The 16,256-nt window shown below is 44.8% G+C and overlaps 1 protein-coding gene across 1 annotated transcript in view; it reads right to left on the bottom strand.

The window, feature by feature from the left end:
* The window catches only part of KNTC1 (kinetochore associated 1), a 318,233-nt gene that overhangs the window by 163,008 nt on the left and 138,969 nt on the right, over nt 1–16,256 (bottom strand). The window contains exons 25-26 of the mRNA XM_030219253.1: nt 13,468–13,584; nt 6,673–6,816 (exon numbers count right to left, since the gene is read on the bottom strand). Of these exons, the coding sequence (XP_030075113.1) occupies nt 6,673–6,816; nt 13,468–13,584 (261 nt within the window). The remainder of the gene's footprint in view (nt 1–6,672; nt 6,817–13,467; nt 13,585–16,256) is intronic.

Here is a 16,256-nt window from a genome sequence, read left to right as displayed (position 1 = left end):
TATACCACTACTGACCACTTTAAGAGATAGTGAACCTGACTTGGGGGCCTGTTTTGCATCTTATTGCAGCCAGAACTGTGTGATGTTCTGGCTGCAGCAAACAAATTGTTCTTATCTGCTAATTTTCTTTCCTTGAGTCCCACTGGACCAATCCTGGACAAAGTGATTATGTCCCTAAACCAGTAGATGGAAACAGAGAACAGGTTGTGAGCCTTGCCCTATATAGGGCGCTGTGCAGCTACCACAGGCTTAGTATCTCTGTAATAAAGCAAATGTAGTCTTTCCTCCCCTAACCCTAGGCAGAACAAAGGGTCTCAGACAGAAAACAGAACTAATAACCTAGGAAAGAAACATGGGTAGGGGTGGGGGGTAGATATTCAAAGCAATTTAAATGGTCAGAAGAGGCTCCTGGCAGTTTAAACTGCTTGTGTGAGGCTATCCAGGGATATTCAGTGTCAGTGTCATTGAATATCCCATCTAAAAGTGGAAGCTTTGCTGGTAAGTGGCAATTTTCAGTCTGCTAATTGGCTGAGCAACTGCATAAAGTTAGGATAGAAAAAAGGCTAACCTCATTCTATAGAGAGAGTTAACAATGCACTAGTCTTAACATCGGCTAGTGCCAGGCTAACTTCCAGGTGTTGGCCTGAAGTGTTGTTAAACCCCTTCCTCCCTCCTAGAACATTCCTCCACCCCCAGAAGTGCATCATACCTTTGCTCTCACCCTGCCAGAAGATTGACTCACTGGTGTGGGAGAGGGGGGAAGAGGAGGGAGGGAGATCAAAAGGGGGTAGTCAAAATCCTTCCAAGCCATCCATTCTCATCTCCCTCGGGCATACCTAAGTTCCATGGTGCTCCAATGATGACAATGGGGGCAGGGGTAAACCCCCACTTGCTCTTGCTTCTATTGGCTGCCTCTGGAAAATGGACCACAGCTGTGACTCTTCACACCTTCTGTTGACTGAAGAATCATGGAAGCTTTGCATTGCACTGCATCAACATCAAATCCATGACCAGGAGGCCCCATCTGTCTTGGATATAAAGGAAAAGACTTCCACTTCCCTGGATCAAAGGAGTTTCTGCTCAAGAAATCTGCTAGCGCATTTTGGGAGCCCACAATGTGTGTTGTTGCCAATGCTTGAAACCTCGGCCTACCAAACCAAAAGTGTGGTCTCTTCTGCCATCTTGATGATATACATACACCACTACCATGGCATTATTGGAAACGACTGACCACTTTACCCTGAACTAATCCCTGAAGGTACAAAACACCTTCTGAATGGCTCTTGATTCCAAAGAATCGATTGACCAAGACGATTCAGCCCATAATCAGACTTTGTGTTATTTGACTGAGACAATACGCTCCCAGCACCAAACAATTGGTTGACTAAGATACTTCAGTCACTGCCCAGTGACCTTGTGCTATTTGACTGAGACAATCAAGCTTATTTTCTAAAGGGATCGCTGGCCATCTTCCGACACAAATTGGGAGATGGCCGGCCATCTCCTGAACCCGGCGAAATTGGTATAATCGAAAGCTGATTTTGGCCGGCGCCAACTGCTTTCCGTCGCGGAGCCAGCGAAACTTCAAGGGTGCGTTTCGGCAGGGTACAGAAGGCAGGACGGGGGCATGGTTACGAGATGGCCGGCTTTGCCCAATAATGGAAAAAATATGGCCAGCTCTGATGAGCATTTCACCGCCTTCACTTGGTCCATTTATTTTTATGACCAAGCCTCAAAAAAGTGCCCCAATTGACCAGATGACCACCGGAGGGAATCGGGAATCACCTCCCCTTACTCCTCCCAGTGGTCACCAACCCCTTCCCACCCAAAAAAACGTTTTACACATTTTTTTTTACCAGCCTCTATGCCAGCTTCAAATGTCATACCCAGCTCCCTGACAGCAGTATGCGGGTACCTGGAGCAGTTTTTTGTGGGTGCAGTGCACTTCAGGCAGGTGGACCCAGGCACATCCCCCCTCCTACCTGTTACACTTGTGGTGGTAAATGCGAACCCTCCAAACACCCACTGTACCCATATGTAGGTGCCCCCCTTCACCCCTTCGGGCTATAGTAGTGGTCTAGAATTGTGGGGAGTGGGTTTTGGGGGGATTTGGGGGGCTCAGTACCCAAGGGAAGGGAGCTATGCATTGAGAGCAATTTTTATTTTTTTAATTTTTAGAAGTTCCCCCTAGGGTGACCAGTTGGTGTCCTGGCATGTCAGGGGGACCAGTGCACTACAAATGCTGGCTCCTCCCACGACCAAATACCTTGCATTTCGCCGGGTTTGAGATGGCCATTATGTTTCCATTATGGCCGAAAACCGAAGCCGGCCATCTCTAAACCCGGTGATCTCAACATTTGACCTAAATGTTGAGATTTAGCCGGCCCTAACCGTATTATCAAAAGAAAAGATGGCCGGCCATCTTTTTCGAAAATACGGTTGGCTCCGCCCATGTATGGAGCTGGCCCCGGAGATGGCCGGCGCCGTTCCATTATGCCCCTCCACATGCCCTCAGCTGAGACAATGCTCATACTGGCACCACCATCCAAATGAATACCTCCAGGGCCACTCCTTTCATTAAATGCCAGGAGTTCAACCACCACACCAGACTGGATCTTACTCTTGGCTTTCAAGGGAGATGAGTCTTCTATGTCTGCATGTGAAGACCAGTGCTCCAGCAAGAAACTTTGAAGCAGACTCATATGTATCTGAGCCCACAGAACCAGCTTAATTGTAGTTGCTGTAGATGTGAGAACCTGCATGTAGTTCCAAGCCTGCAGAGCCTTTTTTGCCAACAGGATTCTTATATTAACTTATTGCTTGAGTGCCCTGCTTGTTCAGGCATACCATCCCCTTCTGAATACTGAACAGAGTCCCTAGAAACTCTAGGCACAGAGAGCTCTAACCTGCTCTTCTCAAAGTTGATCATCCACCCGAGAGACCGCAGCAACTGGATCACCCAGGAAGTGGCTTGATGACTCTCCACTCTAATTTCTTCCCGATTCAGCCAATTAAAAAGAACTCTTTCCTTGCACACTTTGCCATTACCATCCCCATTACTTTGGAAAGTTACATTGGGTTGTTGCAAGACTAGGCAGCAGAGAATGGAACCGGTAATGGCCCTCTAGGACCACAAATCACAACAACCTTAGATGGGGCTTTCCAAATTAGAATATGCAGATATGCCTTGAGGTTCAAGGAAGTCAAAAACTCTCCTTGATGCAGTGCAGCAATGAGACCACAACATCTAGTACGAAACACAGAGCACCCAATTTACCCCTTTCTGATCCATGATGGACTGAAAGTGGTGCTCTTTTTTGGGAACTATGAAGTAAACAAAATATCATCTGTATATCACTTGTAAGAAATATAACGTGAAGAGAAGTTCACAGCAGCAGGAAGTGCTGACAGTGATTAATGCAACCTCCCCCCCATGTCTTGAATGTGCTGCAAAACGGGCAAAAGGCGCCTGACTGTCTATAAGAGAAAAAGAAAAGGGATAATGGGAACCAGATGCAGCATATGTTCTGCTTTAAGTTAAAGGATTTATGGTATGGTACAGCTTGCCTGCAGCATGCACGTGATGTCAGGATTCATAAAACTATATAAGCAAGGTAGAACAAAGAGGTATAAGCATTTTTGAATTTTTCTTTGTCTGTGTATAGCATTTTGATTTGCCTTAAGCTTGCTGTATATTGCTTGTGTGTGTAGATATGCTTTGAGTACAGAAATGCTTCCTGACTACCCCAATTGATGGTAATCAGAGTAAACTTTTTATATTAAATATGAAATTCGTCTAATCTTCTCTACACACTCTTCCTTGGGGATAGGAATTACAGCCTCCAATCAAAGCAGTTATTCCAAAGTGATCACCACTATACCCCTCTTTGCTGGAGCATGACAGAGAGTGACTATTAAAAAAAAAAAAAAAAAAAAGAGTCTACGAAGTGGTAGGAAAATTCTAGCATAGAATCTTATTTTACAACCTCCAGGACCTGGGTTCATAGTGATCCAGGCCCACTTCTCAAAATAGTTGGACAGATGTCTTCCTATCTGCTCATCTGAGCACAGGACTCCTATCCCTCATTACTGGCTTCCTCTGGAGGCACTGGACGTCTTTGCTCCTTGTCCACCGTGCTTACTGTTGGCACAAAAGGAAGAAGACTTGTTCAGAAAACTGAGTGCTGGATCTCCCCTTGCCTGGCTTCCCAGAATTGGACCTCAAGCTCATTCTAGGTGAGTTCTCTGGCATCTTCTGGGACTTGGCTTCACCCAAAATCTTTAACCAAGTCGTGCAAGTCTTTGTCAAATAATAACTTCCACTTAAAGGGAAGCCTACTTAGATGAGTCCACAGTATCTGCCTCCCAATTTCTCAAAAACAAAGGCTTCCATCAGCCGCCACCATCATGCCTCTCGCAGAAGCCCTGAGGACATACAGGGTTTCCACAATATAATCCAAATTCAGCCTCCAATTCTGCAGCTTCTGATGGACTTTGGCCCTGTTCTTTCAAATGTTCTCTTGGAAGCTTGGGACATACAAGCACTGCATATGACTGGTTGGAGACCCAAAGCCAACACCTTACAAGCCTGTTTCAGCAAGGCCTCAACTGTACAATCCTGGATGTCCTTCAAAGCTGTACCACCCTCCACCAGAATGGTTGTTTTCTTCATCACAGCTGTAGCCAAGGCATTTGTCTTAGGGTGTTTAAGTATTTCCTTCTCCCCAAGACCAAGGGATACATCTTGCCCAGGCTCTGCCAACCCTGAGGCTAGGATTTGGAACATCCCATTTTCTGATGAAAGGACGGCCCTGATTGCTTGGTACACTGGAAAGGCTCTGGTAGGTCTTTGGGGGTCTTCAAGGATGAGAGCAACAGATGTTTTAGCTTCTTGCACTGGAACTTTGGAGGTATTAAGTTCCTCTGACACCTAAGTAGGCAGCTTCTCTCGACAAAACAGAAGAACCATGGATGGTTCATTGCCCTCTCCAACCGGTAGATCTTCTTCTAAGGGGTCTGTAGATAAAGACCTCCAGCCAACAAGGCTAGAGGCAGAGCACTCTGACCCCGAAACAGATTATACTACCTGTGTATATTAAGCTTTGTGTATTATAGACTACAAGTCCCTGTAGTTTTGTATATAATTGGCCCTTTCTGAGCACATTCCCCGCTCCCTGTGTCTTATGGGACTTTCCTTATTGGTTTGCCTTGTCTCCGTGCATGCTAGGGAAGGAGCCTGTTCCCCTCTCCCATCAGGTTTGTGAGCAGTAGTGTGTTTGACAGTATCAGAAGTACTCCACGTTGTCTCCAGTAATTCTACTGCTGGGCTTTCAAGCTCTTGTGAACATTGTGTTTTTACAATATGAACGTATTTACACATTATCAGCCAGTGTGTTGCATGATCTGGTGCAGGAGGTAATGGCACTGTGGCAGATTGATAATAGTGATCATAATATGATCAGATCTGATACTGGCTTTGGAGTAGGTACACACAGGAAAGGAGACTATGATAAAATGAGAAGAACAGTGAACCCACCCCCCACCCCCCCAAAAAAAACAGAGTAGCTGTGAAGGTCAAAAATTTACATCAGGTGTGGATGCTGTTCAAAAATATCATCCTGGAAGTCCAGGCCAAAAATATTCCATGTATTAAAAAAGGAGAAAGGAAGACCAAACGACAGCAGGCATAGTTAAAAGGTGAGGTGAAGGAAGCAATTAGAGCTAAAAGAAAATCCTACAGAAAATGGAAGAAGGATCCAACTGAAAATGATAAGAAACAGCATAAGGAATGGCAAGCCAAATGCAAAGCGCTGATAAGGAAAGAAAAGAGAGACTTTGAAAAAAAGATTGTGTTGGGTCTGTGAGTGCTTTCTGGGAACTGTGGGACCACTGGGAGTGTGGCCCCAGTAACCTAGAAATCACTGGGGATTATATGAGAGCGGGAGACTCGCCCAGAGGCGGCTGTGACCCAGTCGGTGGGAGGAGGGTGCTAGTATAGAGCATAAGCAGCAGGTGCAGGCGGACCTGAGCTGTGTTGGGGATAGACCCTCTAAGTGGCTGTGGGGTAACTCCAGGCGGGTGGCTAGGTGTTTCGTGACAGCATGAAAACAAACTCCTACAAAATACCAACTGGTGTAAAAATATGCACCATGATGTGATGCCAGAGAGCGTGCAAATGGCTGGAGTTAGCATATTGATTTTTATATTTCTGCAGTGATAGCCAGCACTTTCTACAGGGTGGACTACAGAATCTTGGTATAAAGTCACACTTACTAGGGGAAAAGTGGAGAAACTATTGTTTCATATAATTGGCTAAAAGAATAACTAGGTATTGATCACAATTTTTATTTTGGACAAAATGATTTGCACTACCATCAAACCTTGATATGTAATATTAATACTTATAAATACTTAATGCTGAAACAAGCATGATATCACCGTCTTTTCTTGCTTTAATGACTATGAGGTGGCGTTTCCTGTGTAGAACATGCATACAGAACCACAGGGATGTACCACAGGTAGGTAGCAGGATATAAGAGCTGGATGGAGAGCGGCCCTGACAGTTCAACTTGTAGGAAGAGAGAAAAGAGAAACATACTGGCACTGGGCTGGCCAGGCTGGGGATACGAGCATGGCTTTTTTCAATGACTTTTATCTAGTATTCCAAAATACCTTAATATACTGCAGAAGCAGCTCTTCTTCCTGTAGATTATGTTGGTACATGTAAGGTCTTATCACTTTCTCCAAGGTGGATGGAATAAGCTCAGGAGCAAGAACATTATCCAGCATATGAAAAACTATCGTAGTAGTAGTTTCCTATGAAAGAAAAAAAATCACTGTAGCAATGAAAAGAGAAATTATGTTTTACCTGATAATTTTCTTTCCAATAGTCTTTCCCACTATTCCAGAACATGTGGGATAATTCTGTCCATCAACCAGCAGGTGGAAATAGAGAACTGAAAAATGAGCTGAGACGTATCTCTCTTGGCATCCAGTCCAACTCCTCAGTATTTACATAGACAAGCAGTAAAGGATAAACTCAGAATAAACACAACAACCTTAAACAACTGGCTAGCCTACTACTAAACAGATAAGCAAACATGAGTGGACCTCTTTCATCTCTGGACAACTTGTAGAGAACAAGAGATATGCAAGGTGAGAGTCATTATCTGACCCATTACTTTGCACCAACAAAACATCTCAGAAACCTTGGGCAGGCCTCTGGAATAGTGGGAAGGATTAATGGAAAGAAAATGATCCGGTAAGATCTAATTTCTTCTTCCATTACGTAGCTTCCCACTATTTTAAAACCTGTGGAATGTTTAAAAGCAATCCCTAGAGTGGGTGGGATCCTGGTGCTACCACCCTGAGGACTGAAGCCCCAAAACTGGCTTCTGAGCACACCGCATCCACTCTGTAGAGTTTTGCAAAGATATGCAGTATTGACCACATTGCCGACTTGCAAATATCTGCTGGACCCAAGAAGCAACAAGGCAGCTGATCTGCAAACTCCAATGTGGAAGCAAACAGAGCAGATCAATAATAGGTACAATAAATCTTTTATTTTACAGATTCAATCTAATGCAATGCCCTTTGCCCACTATGGCACACTGAGCCTGCAAAGAGGTGGGAAAATGTGGGATACAAATGCAATAAGGGGCTGCATCAGGGGCTACGTGGTGTATACACTGATCTTCACCACCAAAGGATTAATGCATTATAAGTGAGGCACCATAGAATATACAAGACACCATAGTATATACACCACATAGCTCCTAACGCAGCCCCTTGGTGGGAGAAGGGCATTGTATTAGGTTGAAACTCTACAATAAAGATTTACTGCACTGCTTCCAAATATCTGCTGGAGACAGTAACGTAGTCTCTGCCCAGGATGTCGTTGTCTACATCGAAGAATAAGTTCGCAAGGCCTGATGCACCTACTACCACAGAAGCAAATAAGTTGACGCGAAAGTCTCCTTCAGCTATCTAGCAATTGTAGGCTTGGAAGCCTCTGCTTATCAAAAGGCAGTCAGTATGTTTGATTTGCAAAACTCATTCGTGACTTCCAGATATCTGATGAGGATTCTACGAACATCGAGAAGCATTAAAGAAGAATACTGAGTCTCTCCGTCCGTCTGCGAAAGGACAGAAGCTCCATGGATTGGATGAGATAAAATGCAGATACCACTTTCAGAAGAAAAAAAGGAACCGTACACAGGGAGATCCCCGTTTCAAAAGTGGAGAAAGCGATTTCAACAAGAGAGAACCTAAAGCTCCGAAACCCTATGTGTCAAAGCAACCGCCACTAAGAACTCTGTTTTAGCATAAGATCGTTCGAGCAAGACTTTCGGACTGGCTCAAATGGAGGCTTCTAAAGAGCCTAAAAGACTAAATTAAGGTTCCACTGGACATGGTGTATGAAAGGGAGGCAGCAAGCAAGAATCAAACGATATCTGGTTGAGCCGCAAGAGACATTTTCTGTAGTCAGCCCCTGAAACAGGCCAAACTGCAACCTGAACTTTTAGGGAACCCAACAACAATCTTTTCTGAAGACCTGCCTGGAGAAATGCTAGGATGTGTGCAATCTGAGCAGAGAAGGAAGAAAGTCCGTTCTCAGAACACCAGCCCTCAAACAACTCCAAACCCTCACAAATGCCATGGACGTAGAGCATTTCCAAACCTGAAGTAAGGTAGCAATGATCGAATCAGAACAACCCTTTTGTCCCTATTGAGCCCTTTCAACGGACAAGCCGTAACACTGAAAGGGGCACAGATTCTCCAAGAATGCCAGACCTTGCATCAGTAGGCTGTGTACCTGCAGAAGACAGAATGGATCCCGGTCCAGCAGTAGAATCAGGTCTGCATATCACAGCCTCCACAGCCAATCCAGGGCTATGAGAATTATTCAACTCTGGTGCAATGTGATCCTTTTTAAACATGCGGCATACCACGGGCCAAGGAGGGAAGACACACAGTACATGTGTCTCTATCCAGGGCTGCTGAAGGGCACTGATCCCCATCGAGTCTGGTCATTTTCAATGGCTGAAGAACTTCTTGGCATTCCTTTTTGTCATCATCAAGTCTAGAAGTGGAGCCCCTCCATTGATCCTTTTCAAACATGTGGCATCCCATGGGCCAAGGAGGGAAGACACACAGTATATGTGTGTCTGTCCAGGGCTGCTGTAGGGCATTGATCCCCATCGAGCCTGGTCATTTTCAATGGTTGAAGAACTTGATCACTTTGGCATTCCTTTTTGTCATCATCAAGTCTAGAAGTGGAGCCCCTCCATTGGTCTACTATCAGTTGAAAACCCTAGCTGGATAGTTCTCATTCTCCCGGGTCCAAGAATGCCTGCTGAGAAAGTTCATTTCCAAATTCGAGGACACAGCAATGCGAGCTGTTGACATGCAGAGATTTTTCTCTGCCCAACTCATGAGTGAGGATGCCTCCATTGCCATCGGACAGCTGCAGGTCCTGCCTTCCTTGTTGATATACGACACAACCGTCGCATTTTTGGAGAAAATTCAGATTGGGGCCCCCGCCAGAAAAAGAACAAAGTCACTTAAGGCACTCCACACCGCCCTGAGCTCCAAGAGATTTCTTGTCTACTGAGACTCTTGTTCCATCTAGGGGCTCTGTGATGGATGGAACTTGTAATGAACTCCTCAATCTAATTAGCTGGCATCCGTTGCCACCACCTCCCATTGTATTATTGGAAAAGGAGCTCTGACGGTCAAACTCCTCGGTGACAACTTTAACTGCATACTCTGTCAAACAGTGTCCAAGGAAGATGAAGGTTGTACTTCTGTGACACCGGAGAATAGCGGCTAAGAAGAGACTCCTGTAATGGCCGCATGTGAGCCTTGCCCTTGGCACCACTTCCATCACCGTCGTCACTGACCCCAGAACCTGTAGTCCCAGACCCTGCACCTGCTTTCACTGGGGAGAAGAGAATCTGTTGAACTAGCTTTGACCTCCTGCGTTCTGTGAAGATTCTCTCCCTTGCTGTGTTGAATGGAATGCCCAGAAACTCCAGCATCTGTGATGGAGTTAGTCTCCTCTTCTTGAAATTGATCATCCAACTCAATGACTGCAGAAGATAGACAAGTTTGTCAGTCGCTGCAAAGCTGTCCGAATACGAAGCATGAATGAACCAGTCGGCGAGATATGGGTGAACTCTGATTCCCTGGTGCCAAACGAAGGCCGCCACTACCACAATAACATCGGTAAACGTTCTTGGTGCCATGGCAAGACTGAAGGGCAAAGCCCTGAACTGGAAGTGACGGTCCAGCACCACAAAACGTAGAAAACTCTGATGCAGCAGCCATATGGGTATATGCAAGTATGCCTCCTTGAGATCAAGAGGGATGAGAAATTCTCCCGTGAACCGAGGCTATGACTACTCTTAGTGTTTCCAGGCAAAAGCAGGTTACTTGGAGGCAGCAGTTTAGACATTTGAGATCTAAGACCAAATGAAAGGTGCCTTCCTTCTTTGGGACAATGAAGTAAATGGAGTATCTGCCTTGTCTCTATTTGGCCCGGAGCCCCAGCATGGATTCTACAGTGGCCTGAACCTTGACCGCCTTAGTTCCCTTTCAACAAGGAGACTTCAAGAAAAGAGGAGCAACTGGGTAGCAGAACTCTAACTTGTAACCTTCTGTAAGAATATCCAGAACCCACTGGTTTGATATGATTTTGGCCCACAACTTCCGAAAATCCTGAAGATGTCCTCCAACCAGAGGAAGAGAAGAGTGGACCAGCATCGCATTACTGCAAAGCTCAGAAGGCATTGGGTGCTCTACCTGACTGAGAGGACTTTCTGTCCTTACGAAAGGAAGATTGGCATGTCTGAAAGCAGGACTTCTGACCATATTGCTGACGACCAGGCCTGTACCATCTGCTGTCTCGATATCAAGGTGCCCCTGAAGGCAGATGCGTTTGGCTTATTCTCTGGGAAATGCTGTGACTTAGTTTCCCCCAGTTCTTTTACCACGTTATTCAGATCTTCTTCAAATAGCCACCTGCCCCAAAAGGGCAGTTTAACTAGACGTAACTTTGATGCTGCATCCACAGCCTAATGCTGCAACCAGAGTTGCCAACGTTCCATTACAGCCAAAGACATACCATGGCCCATAACATGTCATAAAAAGCATCCACCAAACAGGCCAACCACACTTCCAGCTGGACCTTATGGCACCCATCTTGTGATGCAGACTGTTTATGACATTTCAAAAATGCTCTAGACACAAACAAGCTGTAAACTGTCGCTTGAAGGCCCCAACAAGGCCACTTGTTTCAACGAGCCTTCTAGCTTCCTATCCTGTAGGTCTTTTAGAGCTATGTCCGCATGCAACGGCAAGGTGGTCTTCTTAGTCAACGCTGTAACAAGAGAGTCCACCTTGGGAAGCTGCAATTTCTCGTTCTCCTCTGGAATCTACAGGTAGAGGTGAGTCATTGCTCTTCTCACTCTCAGCCCCGCATCCGGTGAGATCTATTCTGCTGTAATCAGGTCTTGAATGTCTGATTGTAATCGGGAAGACCTTAGAAGGACTTTTGAGCCCCCTCATGATTAACAAAGATGGAACTCCCGATAATGAAGTACGCGGCTGTTCAATACAAAGCATTGCCAATGCCTCAGAAATAACACAGCACTGAGCTCCTCTTTATGAAACAACCTAAGTACTTTTGGGCCATCCCTCTCCTCAGGATGGAGCTATCCCTTTTCTAACAGTTCCTTCAATGATGGCTCCTCTGGATAGACTGAGGCCACATCAGATAAGGAGGGGAAGCAGAGAAAGAACTCAAGGAGTTGAGGCTAAACAAGATCTCTTAGGAACCAGAGGGGCTTCAGTAAATAGGCCTGATGTAAGAGCAATATAAACTCCAGAGAAAACAAAGATCCTGATACAGCTGAATGCTCTGTTGGGCCCTTAGGTTGTAAAATAGCGGCTGTGCTCTGTGCATGATCAGACAGAGGCTGTTTCTCACTGTCAGTCAGCTCTGACAAAATTGTACTTGTTTCTGCGCTCTCCTGCACACCGGCCCTGCTGGACAGCCCAAAGCCCTGGTATATTCGGATGCTGCACCAAATCTGATAACATGCAGTCACTGACCGTTACCACCACATACCGCAGGATTCCTGGATTCCAGGAAAAACACTTAACTGCCTCTGCAGGAGTTGTCATTCACCCGACTGACACAAACACAGCACAATGCAGTCTCAAGTGCTGAGTCAGGATCCCTCCCCTGCACCAAGTAGAACTTGCAGCCCTCTAAGTGGTTCTGAGTCAAACTTTAGTTGGACTTACCACTAAAGACTGCTCCCTCCCACCCAAGCTCACTGTCTCCACAAGTCTTACCCCAGGTGAGAAGGTGTGAGAACTGTCCCACACTTTCTAGCAAACCTCTTTCCTTCTCCATTCTCTCTCTCTCTCTCTTTTTTTTAGGTTGGCGTGTTGGAAAAGGAGAGCTCCACGGGGAAGAGTTGAAGGGAGGGCTCCACAGACAGGGATCTGAAGACCTCCAGATATGACTTTGTAGAATCAACCCACTCGCAAAGCTTAACTGGGGACCATTTGACCAACTGGACCAGGAGCAAATCATTCAGAACCAGAGGCTAAAAAGTGTACCCATCCACCTGCTAGAAAATACTGAGAAGCTGGACTGGATGCCAAGAGAGCATCCAGCTCAGTTTTCAGTTCTTTATCTCTGTTTGATGAGTGATGGACAAACCTGTCCCACAGGTTCTGGAATAGTGGGAAGCTATGTAATGGAAACACTGGAATGTTCCAACCATCTCTGAACACTTTTTCATTAATGTGGGATACATAGTAACATAGTAAATGACGGCAGAAAAAGACCTGCATGGTCCATCCAGTCTGCCCAACAAGACAAACTCATATGTGCTACTTTTTGTGTATACCCTACTTTGATTTGTACCTGTCCTCTTCAGGGCACAGACTGTATAAGTATGTCCAGCACTATCCCTGCCTCCCACCCACCAGCCCCGCCTCCCACCACTGGCTCTGGCACAGACCGTATAAGTCTGCCCAGCACTATCCTCGCCTCCCATCACCGGCTGGCTCTGCCACCCAATCTCGGCTAAGCTCCTTACGATCCATTCCTTCTGAAGAGGATTCCTTTATGTTTATCCCACGCGTGTTTGAATTCTGTTACCGTTTTCATTTCCACCACCTCCCGCGGGAGGGCATTCCAAGCATCCACTACTCTCTCCGTGAAAAAATACTTCCTGAAATTTTTCTTGAGTCTGCCCCCCTTCAATCTCATTTTATGTCCTCTCGTTCTACTGCCTTCGCACCTCCGGAAAAGAATACTATAGGGAAAGTGACATATTAAAAAAACACACACACACACACACACACACACACACACACACACACACACACACACACACACACACACACACACACACACACACACACACACACACACACATAGTGGTTTACCTTTTCAAAGTCATTGAGTGACAACCTGCAGGAATAAGTTCTATACAAATCCACCAACTCTTGCAGGCTAATCACCAGCTTCATCAGCTGGCGCTCCTCACAATCAACATCCTCTTTCTGAAACAAACCAATAACTTACTGTTACATTGTAAAAGAAATTAAAACATAATTTGCTCTTTATAGTTTATATGGTTAAAAATTTACTTTTAGCTTAACAAGTAAACATTTCTATGCCATTTTTGGCTTTGAAAAGGTGTCATTTGATTGCTTTCACTTATTCCAATTTTTATGCAGATTTCAAACACTAATATAGAAGAATCCACAAATGATTTCTGCCAACTAAATGAAGCTAGGGATAAAGAAAGACTTTTTGTTGCAGAGATTTTAGAGACATTTAAAAAAAATGATGAACAGGAATGTTAGTGGGGCAGAACTCAAAATCATTCTCAGGAAACTGAGGTCCCAGTGGGATATAGTCGCTTCACTGGCTCCCTATCCGTTTTCAAACTTCTTCTACTAACCTATAAATGTACTCACTCTGCTGCTCCCTAGTATCGCTCCACGCTCATCCTCCCCTACACCCCTTTCCGTGCACTCTGTTCCATGGATAAATCCTTCTTATCTGTTCCCTTCCCTTCTCCACTACTGCCAACTCCAGACTTCGCTCCTTCTGTCTCGCTGCACCCTACGCCTGGAATAGACTTCCTGAGCCCCTACGTCTTGCCCCATCCTTGACCATCTTTAAATCTAGATTGAAAGCCCACCTCTTTAACATTGCTTTTGACTTGTAACCACTTGCCCCACCTATCCTCCTCTCCTCTTTCCCCTACACATTTTTTTTTGTTACATTTGTACCCCGCGCTTTCCCACTCATGGCAGGCTCAATGCGGCTTACATGGGGCAATGGAGGGTTAAGTGACTTGCCCAGAGTCACAAGGAGCTGCCTGTGCCTGAAGTGGGAATTGAACTAAGTTCCCCAGGACCAAAGTCCACCACCCTAACCACTAGGCCACTCCTAGCTTTATTTTTGTCTATTAGATTGTAAGCTCTTTGAGCAGGGACTGTCTTTCTTCTATGTTTGTGCAGCGCTGCGTACGCTTTGTAGCGCTATAGAAATGCTAAATAGTAGTAGTAGTAGATTTAGTCCATGGTATTAAGAAAATTTGGAAATATTCTGGCCACACCATCAGACATTTTCAACAGCTTACCGAAGGCAGCAGTTGACCCAAAAAGACAAGCAGATTTCTTTGCAAAAAGTCATCGATGTTGGCAGGTACAGGCTAATTACCCTGCTCTCAATTTTGGATCACTAAATGGACTCATTGCTAAAACAAGTATAATACAATTTTTGTAAACCAGTGGATTGCAGGTTCCAAGTCTGCATTTAAAAAAAATAAACCAGAATAGGTCTTCTCAGACAAAATTTAATTTCTTTGAACGAGTAACTAGAGACTTGGATTCAGGAAGAGCACAAGATGTAGTGTACTTGATATACCTTCCTTTAAACATGTAAGGTTGGATGTTCATCACCTCGCAATACTGTATATGTTGAAGAAGCCTGTATGTGGAACACTTTACCTTTTGATTTACAAACTATTCCAGTGCTATCACAGTTCAGAAAACAACTGAAGACTTATTTGCACAAGCATTCGCAACATAATGTGCATGCTTTGAACAGTTTAAATCATTCAAGAATGTCATCGGTATTTGTTACGTTTAGGAAACAGAGGATAACAGTCCCTACATTAAAAAAATAATTATTGTTTTAGTTTTTATTATTTTATAGTTTATGTTTTATTTTTGTACCCTGCCTAGAATGGTCAGATAATGATGGTAGGAAATATTTCAACACTTTTATTGAAGATTCAACATATCAAACATAACCATCAAGTTAAGTAGATAACAATATAAAGTTGCAGACTATATACAATGGAAAAATAGATAGAAAGCATCCAAATCTTCATCAACGTTTTTCCTATTTTTGTGTCCCCCCTCCCCCAATTCTACCCCTTCCCCCTAGTGACAGTTTTCACAAAACAAGTATCTTACCCAAACAAATACATTCAGCATAGGCTGAACCATAAACCCACTACCCTCCTCCCACCCCTCATATTCATAACCCCACCCTTTCCCTACTACAACCCAACCCCCTCCACCCCTTCAGAAGCTATCAGCTCTCAATATTCCTTGAGCAAGAGTGACATAACCCAAACCTATCTCAGATTGTTAAGCAGAAGACTGCACCCCCGGGGACTCAAAATCTGTAGGTAAGGGTTCCAAATCGCCAAAAAGGACTTACACCTCTTGGGGGACCCTTTGCATCCCTCGCCTCTCAAGCTGCAAATAAATGAATCCGATTCCTTCAATGCCAATAAGCCGGCATGGCTGATACTGTCCAATATTGTAAAATGACTTTTTTTGCTACAAGGGCCAATTTACGACACAGGAGAATCGCAAATCTATTCATATTAATAAAGGCCTTTGGAACGTCTAGAAGCAACTGGTCCATTGATCCACCTATATCTCGAGCCAAAAGCCGTCTCAAAAATCTTTTAATTTGCTCCCAAAAGTGTTTAACTTTCGGGCATCCCCAAAAAGCATGTGCAATAGTGTGAATGGACTGTGTACATTTGGAACAATTATATTCTCCCCTTGCCTCCACATGCGCCAGTTGTGCCCCAGCCATATATGCCCTAAAAACAACCTATACTCACATTCCCTTAGTCTTGCATCTTTAGTCAACACAGGAATTCTTCTGATTGTGGCAGCGACATCCCAGTTCCCTATAG

Source organism: Microcaecilia unicolor, chromosome 11 (assembly GCF_901765095.1).
Source record: "Microcaecilia unicolor chromosome 11, aMicUni1.1, whole genome shotgun sequence".
Classification (NCBI taxonomy): Eukaryota; Metazoa; Chordata; class Amphibia; order Gymnophiona; family Siphonopidae; genus Microcaecilia; species Microcaecilia unicolor.
Note: the sequence above shows the minus strand (reverse complement) of the source record. Positions and strands in the feature narration are given on the sequence as shown.